The 8305-nt window shown below is 41.1% G+C and overlaps 2 protein-coding genes across 2 annotated transcripts; one reads left to right on the forward strand and one right to left on the reverse strand.

Annotated features, from left to right (window-relative positions):
- Positions 1–2290: 2290 nt before the first annotated feature.
- Positions 2291–6267, reverse strand: mrpl12 (mitochondrial ribosomal protein L12). Its single transcript, XM_041061654.1, has 5 exons — positions 6088–6267; positions 4900–5098; positions 4702–4776; positions 4328–4465; positions 2291–3898 (listed from the first exon to the last, which is right to left on the reverse strand). Exons 1-5 carry the CDS (start codon positions 6144–6146, stop codon positions 3782–3784), a joined length of 588 nt encoding a protein of 195 aa, XP_040917588.1. The 5' UTR covers positions 6147–6267; the 3' UTR covers positions 2291–3781.
- Positions 6268–7059: 792 nt separating this feature from the next.
- Positions 7060–8229, forward strand: zgc:103625 (methyltransferase-like 26 B). Its single transcript, XM_041063187.1, has 6 exons — positions 7060–7259; positions 7394–7556; positions 7682–7741; positions 7856–7923; positions 8023–8101; positions 8182–8229. The coding sequence occupies exons 1-6, from the start codon at positions 7060–7062 to the stop codon at positions 8227–8229; spliced, it is 618 nt and encodes a 205-aa protein (XP_040919121.1).
- The last annotated feature ends 76 nt before the right edge of the window (positions 8230–8305 follow it).

Here is an 8305-nt window from a genome sequence, read left to right on the forward strand (position 1 = left end):
GTGCTAAAAATGCTTCTATCGTTTTATTAAGTTTAAAGTATACAAACAAGCCTATTGAATGAAAGTAATTTAGGCACATCATCATGCCAAAGTGACTAGTCACCCAATTGAAATTTCAGGAAATTGGGTAAACTGAAACATTGCCATAAAACAGCGAACTATTGCGAAAGCTCTTATCATCAGGGAAAGAGAGGATAATAAAAATTCAAAGAATATAATTTTATTAACATTTTCCACAATGCAATCCAGAGGCATGTGAAAAACACCCCAGACAGGTCAATGAGGCCTAACTGGATTATTTTCTTAATTTCCTAAAGGAAAAATTGTGCTCCAGTGGTAGTTAAATTAAAAATAAATTAACTTTGTCTTTTACCTTAATTAAATCCAGTGGGTGTGTTCAACAGGCAGCTGCGCTGGAGGAGACTCCACCAAAATACCAACGAGAAATACATGCTTCATGTAAATCTGCATTTTTGCTTCTCATAAGGAGCTGGACATTTTGGAAGGCCATATGGCTGAGCCAGTCCAGGCATGTAACTACAGACCCTTTGTACTTACTCCATGTTTCTGTGCCAAGAAAGGGAAGCAGCTGGTTTGTGGGAGGTAGCGTACAAGACTAATATAAAAATAGTAAGTCAGCATGACTGCTGCTAATAGTTTTATGAATGTGGTGTGCCAGAATCCCAGGATTCAACTAACACAGATCAGAGGTCAGAAAGTTCAAACAAATATTTGTCAAGAACAGATGCAGCAGTCTCAATATAGCATTCAGTCTCAAGGTCACAAGGTCAAAAACAGACTGAATGTCCTCACTCCTATTTACTGATGAACATTCAACGATAGTCTATACAAGCGTTATTTTTTGATCAATTTTTCTTGTAGTTTTGGTTTTTAGTAGGGAAATGCTTAAATGAGTAGTGCATCAGTGGCGTGAATGGGCAGCCGGGCACTGCACCATGCGTGCTGACTCAGAGGCGGAGTGACAGGCAGGGGACTCATGACAGATGACAGAAACAGCAACTGGATATCTGATCTAAGTCAGAGCAAAGGCAAGACATGAGCAAACACACTGTGCTGCAGGATCTGACACATAGACACGCGTGACAACAGCCAGTGACAGTTTGTTATCATAAACATTAAGTTGGCAGTTTATTTGCTGAAGCTGATTCATCTTTATGTTTTTGGAGGCTGCAGTTTGCAGTGCTGTTGAACTGTATTGCAATCTACAGCGAGGTGTTTCTGTTATTTAGCTGTTAATGTTAATGGGATATAAATGGATTAAATAACAGGCCCACACAATTCAACATCACCAAAAACTGCTTCTTTCTTTCTTCTATCTCTTCCTAGTATTTGTTTTGCAATATTTTGACAGTAGGAAAGGCACAGGTATGATTAATAAAAGTGATGGTTGAATTGCATTTAGCAGTTTCAGGACTCTGGTGTTGTAAATGCTGCCCCACAGTCGCACCGTCACGGCTTAAAGACATCGTATTTAACTGAGTTAAGGAGGTAAAACCCTCACTCCGCCTGGTGTGCATCAGGGTACCTCCCTCCTCATGCAAAAGAGTGAATTAACTCCCCACTCTGGGCGGCACTGCTTCAGTGCATTGTGGACTGGGCGGCAGTCGCCCCTGCGACCTGGGCCCAGACCCAGATAAGCAGCTGATGATGAAAATCTATTTTACTATTCCTTTTGTATGTAATATCCATGGTGTTTATAGTCCCTCTGGGTAGAGTAAATGTATGCTCTCATTCATCCTTGTATTTTATCCATTAATGGTATTCAGGGCTAATTATCCTCTTTGTACAATCTTTTTGACAATGCGCTTTGACCATCTCTTCAGTGTGTTTTCCAGTGCCTCTGAAAAAGATAAGTAATTCAGCATCAGTCTGAAGTTTGTCCTGGTTTCAGCTCATGGGCTCTGGAGGGAGCTGACTAATGTGGGTACCATATATCTAGCCTTGATTTCAATTCAGCATGAGAGCTTTGCTGCAAGTCATCTCCTCCTCATTCTTATCCATCATCCTACACTTACTCAGGTGCCTTGCACTTAAGGCAAAATGTAGGTGCAATCTATGTGGGTGTCCCTGAGTTTATTATGAATCTATTCTCAAATGGGCTACAGATTAAAACCCAAGTCTAACCGATATAGTGTCTGTTTGGACTTAATAGGTATTTAATCCTATTAGCTTTCTCAATAAAATAGGAAACACAACCCCCTACTGATAAAGTAGTGCCACAGCAAAAGCAATGACTTACATGTGAGACTTTATAAATATCTCCCATCCCATTAAATATGCCTTAGGCCATAGATTTACCCTGTGATCTCCTGAATTTCTGAAACAGCACTGAAAATATACAGTTATCAAACACATGCCAAGAATTAGGTCCTCGATTAGGTCGATTATTTTGATGGGATGGTAACACATCACTAAGATTTTATCTCAACATTTCAATCGCATCTGTTATCTTGTTCAAGGCAAACTTCAACCAAGTGTCAAAAACAGGCTTAAACACAGACTCCAGACACCACCTAGTGGTATCATCACGTCAAAAGGTACACAGAGTTCATCACAAAATACATCCAGCATCTGTTTAAATTTTTTACAAAACACGAGCAGTAACATGAAAATTATACCTCCTACAAGTGTGTTGGAAAAATGCTCATGTCCCATTAACCCAACATAAAGGAGCCATACAGGTGTTTTCAGTTTTTTTTTTCCATCTAGTGATGACTAGTAGTCCTTTCTTTCACAGATGACCTTTTTACAAGTCACAGCAGGGAAAGCACTGGTGTAAACAATAAAATAAATAATGGCTGAATTCCGTTTTAGCAGCTTAGGTTTCCGGACTCTGGTATTGTGAATGCTGACTCACTGTCACACTGACTGACTGACCAGGACACTTAGCAATGCGGAGCCAGTTAATAACACCTGTGCTCTTCCTTTATGAAAAAAGGCCCACTTTATTGTGAGGGACTCATGTGGACATTTTCACCTGTAGATGTTGAAAATCAATCATTAAAATGTGGTTCAAACAACCACTGAGATATTATGAACTCTAGTGGTGAGCAGCAGTGAAACAGGATGCAGTCTACTGCAGATAAGAACATTCACCTCTTCCTTAAGCAATTACAATATACAAATGTATTTAAAGCAACACAACACACATTAAATGAATCTTTCAGTTTCATTCTTATCAGTTTTAAAGTTGTCATATCCATCATTTTGCACTAAATCAACCACAAGATCAATATAAGAACACATAAGAGAAGATAAATATGGAGATTTCAACTTTAATCACATTATTAACAAGTCTATGAGCAACATAAGGACTCAGTCCTGCCATCCCCTGACCTAGATACAGTATCTGGTGTTGTTCAACATAGGGAATGGTAACCATGTCCCTACAGCATAATCTTTCCTTCTGTGAAAAGTTTAACACACGCCCACAGAATGATCAACTGACTTACTGGGCACACAGGCCAGTATTTCAGGCCAGTATCAGACAGACACATGAGCAGACACACTGACAAGCAAACAGCAGGGCGGCCGTTTGTGCAGGCTTTGTGCCTGGAAAGTTCAGTCTGAGTTGCCGCCCCACCTGACACTGTTAAGAGACAGTATTAATGTCAGAAGGCATTTCTTTGTTTCTTTTTCTCCTGGGATCCTGTCTTCTTTGTTGTGTAAAAAAAAAAAAAAAAGAAAAAAAATAGAATGAAGGACGAAGTGCATGAGCAGCAAAATGGTGGAGAACAGGTGGGCAGGTGAGCACAGAGATCTACTCTAACACCACGGTCCCGCCTGCTGCCTCCAGGGCCGCTTTCAGTTTCTCTGCCTCCTCTTTGGATACATTGGCCCGGATTTCCTGAGGAAGAGACTCCACTAGCTTCTTAGCCTGGTTTAGGAAGGATAAAGCCAATATTAGTTATAATAAAGTCTGCCCAAACTCAAATACTGTATCTTGTTGCCCAACATACAGTATTTCCGCTGCCTTTAAGACCATATTACACTCATAAGAAAACAGTGGAATGGAAAAAGTATTTGTTTACATTCAGAGTTTCTCACCAGAATGCATTAAGTGTATTCTGATAAGACATTTGAAAAGCTTATTCTTCACACATTTTAAGCCCTAAATTCTTTACTTTCATGTTTACTAAGCAAGTTAGCCCTTATTTCTAGGCACATTACTGCCACTGGCTGTCAGTCAGCAGAATAACACAAACCTGGGAGCAGGAATGTCCATGTATATGGTCCTTGCTTCTTAGTGTTAATAGTAGCAAAAACCTCTACAGCGTACCTTTAAATGACTAATGATGAGACTTACCTGCACCAGATTCAATCCTTGGATGCAGTTCTTCACTTCCTTTATAAGTTTGACTTTTTCAGCTGCCTTTAATTCTGTCAATTTGACTGTGAAGTGAGTCTGCTCTTTCTTTACTGGTGCCTCCTCTTCCTCTGCGGCCTAGTTTCACACAAGGGGAGGGGAAAAAGAGCATATTTATATGTACACTTGTACACTCCACTGTACGTATTAGCTGCTAGTCAGTAAGACACTTTGGCATGATAATGAATCATAGGAATGTCTAATTTTTCAGTCAGTTTATAAGTTGTACTTTGCGGTGGTGGTATTCTAGTAGATGATAATTTATTATAAGTTGTTCTCATAAAACTGCCCATCCTCTGTGAATTGATTCTCACCTGAGCTGCAGGTACAGCTGATGCAGCCATCGCCCCCATCGGCATCATTCCAACATCCTGAATATTCAGAGTTTTCTATGACAAAGAAGAAAAAAAAGAAAATAATCACTCAACATGACAAAACAGATGGATCACAGAAACCACTATCTGACAAGGTGCACTGTGCTTTGAATGTAGTATTTAAAGTTTTCCACAAACCTTGAGGAGCTCATTGAGGTCTGACACCTCTAACAAAGTGAGGCTGGCAATGTCATTAACAAGCTGTTGGACTTTGGGAGAATACTGTTTGGGTGCTCCATCTAAAGGAGGGGTGGCAATGGCATCTGAGTGGGTGGCTGGACTGGTCTTCAGAAGTCGGAGAGCACACAGGGCCGGCGTCTGCCGCTGAAGCTGTTGCCTGGAAAATGAATGAAAGTGGATTAGCTAAATGACTGACTGTGCCTGGTCTTTAAAGGCCAGGGTACAGGACATTTTGCATCTTGAGTTATCCAGTGTTTATATATTCAGATGGGAACATCTGTAGTTCACATCTGGCCTCAGAATACAATCTAATTCTGTGTCTTCACTAATAATTTCTGACCTTTTCTAAATATTGTGTCTAAGGAGTCCTTAGATAAGAGGTTTTTGCTGTGGGTTCAGGCTTCCAGTCCTTGACTGGTATCCAAATGTGTGGGAGGTGTCACCTGCCTGACATGCAGTAAAAGCTTATTTATAAGTTACATTCACGATGTACAGCTGAAAATTTAAATTAACTTAATCATAATTCGCTTTGGAGGATGCATTCACACCTTTAACTGGAGCAATCAAAATGTAATCCCAATCCTTTTGGCTTGTTAGTAGTGACCACAAGTTTGCTCAGTGTACAGCTTTACACGAACACCGTAGGAGATGCAGTTTGTAGTTATTTGACAAATAAAAAACATGAATTTCCAGTTACTGGAGTGTGACCTTGGCTGTCAGAAGGAGAGCAACTTAAAGGGAGGAAAAATATCCAACTACTGCATATTTGATTCCTTCTTTTCTCGAAAAACTAAACACGAGGACAAAATGTTCCAAGACTAACTGCAGCGATCACTGGTTCATAACGCTGGAAGTTCAAGTCTGTGAGGGAGCATTAACCACCGGGAGAAGTTAGCGAGCTAGCGCTGGCTAACCCACTTATCACACAACCGTAAAACGTGAAACTTCGTTTTAACTGCAGACAAAAAAGCACCCTCTCTATTTACAAAAGCTACACAGACAACCACGAGTCTAACGACCAGAGCCACTCGCAGCAGTCAGCGGCTGTCTGCCCTTGAAGAAGCAAACAGTCGGACACTGATGTACCGTTACCGCTGCGCCGGTGTTACGTGAGTGACTGTTGCCCGCTCGGAGGACGTTACGTACCGGTGTGTGACCGCCGCAGCCCGCAGCGCGGTCCGGAGGCAGCGTCTGGTGCAGTACATGCCTAACGCGAAGTGGAGCCTTTTGTCCCAGTGTCCCTCTAAAAACAAGCCAAGTTTGTCGCAGACAGGTCTCCTTCCAGCCCCTCTGCCTCAAAAGCACATGGCGCCTGACCTACCCACAATGCCCTGCGTGAACTGTTAGAAAATCTACGGGGGCCCGTAAGGGACCTGTTTAATAAATAAATAAATAAAGGAGAAGGCGAGACAATACTTATAGTTACACGTGTATGTGGAATATTACACACACATTGTTGGTTTGAAGTGAAAAGAAGATAAACTCCTGCAGCAAACTGAAATAAAAAAAAAAATAGCCTTTCCTCAAAATCAAAGATTTCTTTTTCTTTAAATTAAAACATAGGAAAAAGGTTACCAAGTGAAGTCATATTTATAGAGCACAATTTAAAAACAACAAAAGTTGGCCAAAGGTTGCTTTGCAGAGACATTAAATTATGTGGTTGTGTAGATATTGTCCGGAAATGTTCAAATGTTTGCTATATTTGTTATTCCAGATTATATTTACACCACACATTATGGTGATCATCCTGTTGATTGGTATCCCACTAAATGTAATTGACTGCATATTTGCACTTTTAGGAAAACAGTTGCTGTGTAATATTCAGGCACAACTTTATTGTCCTAATTGAATGGAGCTGTGTTGTACCTGCACTTTACCAGTGCTGGACACTGGGGAGGAGCACAGAGTGAATCCTCTTAACCAGGTAATCTCTGCAGCCATCTGCTGTTACAGTCATCCACCACATCCAGCTTCCAACAAAATGCCATTTCCCAGCTAGTTTCTGCCAGCCAGCGCAAAGCAAAGGTAAGAGAGATCATCTGAGAGAGCAAATCAATGCATAGGCTGGCAGCACAAGATAATAGGGTGACATGTCTTTCTTCTTCTTTCCTTCAGACCATGCTGCTGTCTCCTCAAGCAGAGAGGAACTGGGAGGGTCTGTGTTCAGTGCTTGAAGATGTGCTGGAGGACCAGTCCCACAGGCAGCTGTTTGCCTTAGAGCTGGGCTCTGGAACTGGGCAGCATGTAATACGCTTTGCCCAGAAGATGTCCTTTGTCACCTGGCAGCCATCAGACATCAAAGAGGAGTCACGGGACAGGTTTGTGTCTTGTATAGCAACAGGTTGTGCACTTTCCAGTTAATACAGTAATATATGGATATGAAAGTGATTTATGAGAATGTAAGGAATTTGAAGCAAAAATGTAAGGTTGAGTCTGCCTGACTTGTTTACAGTATCAAGGCATACATTGCTGCAACCCATGCCAAGACAGTGCTGCAGCCTGTCCACCTGGATGCCAGCGAACCGTGGGAGAAATGGGCAGGTCTTCCTCGCAGCTCCTGTGATATTATTATTGCCATTAACTTATTGCAATACAGTTCGTTCAAGACAGCACAGGTAGGCCTGGTCATCCAAAAACAAACATAGATGTTGATCTAATTGGCTGGGGGAAAACCATGATGTGCTGCATTTATGAAACAGAATCTGAAAACGTTCTTTTTTGTGTGTTGCCAATTTTCAAGGGTGTTTTCAGTGGAGCAGGTCAGATCCTCAGACAGAATGGCCTTTTGATAACATACGGGGTATGTGCCAATAGCACTTATCACGCCTTCATAATGTAAACGTGAAAATCTAAAGAATGGAACAAGTCTTTAAAAACACACAGTTAAGATTTACAACCATTAAATATCTTTCAGGTGTATGCTATTAATGGCATCATTACACCAAGCTGTAATGAGGACCTGGATGCAGAGCTTCGAAAAATGTGAGTGGGTGTTTATTTTACTTTGGTCATATATTACTACATGACAACAGTATGTGTTGGTGGCTGGTGAAGACTGACTTGTCTAATTCTGTTACACAGGAATCCGGAGTGGGGTCTTCCAGACATCGATGTACTGAGACAGATGGCCTACGGGAACGGGTTGCGTATGGAGAGGATGGTGAGTCATACTGTAGTTTGGGGTAACTATCTGATAATAATTATAATGTAGCTTTTACACCTGTAATGTTTTATTTGCAGATTGAGATGGAAGAATACTACAAATGCCTCATCTTCAGAAAACTTTAAAAAAGCCAAACTGCACAAAGGAGATTTAAAAATGTCCTTAGTATGTTGTAATGCCCAATTTAAATGGAAGACTGTA

Source organism: Toxotes jaculatrix, chromosome 18, assembly GCF_017976425.1.
Source record: "Toxotes jaculatrix isolate fToxJac2 chromosome 18, fToxJac2.pri, whole genome shotgun sequence".
Taxonomy (NCBI): domain Eukaryota; kingdom Metazoa; phylum Chordata; class Actinopteri; family Toxotidae; genus Toxotes; species Toxotes jaculatrix.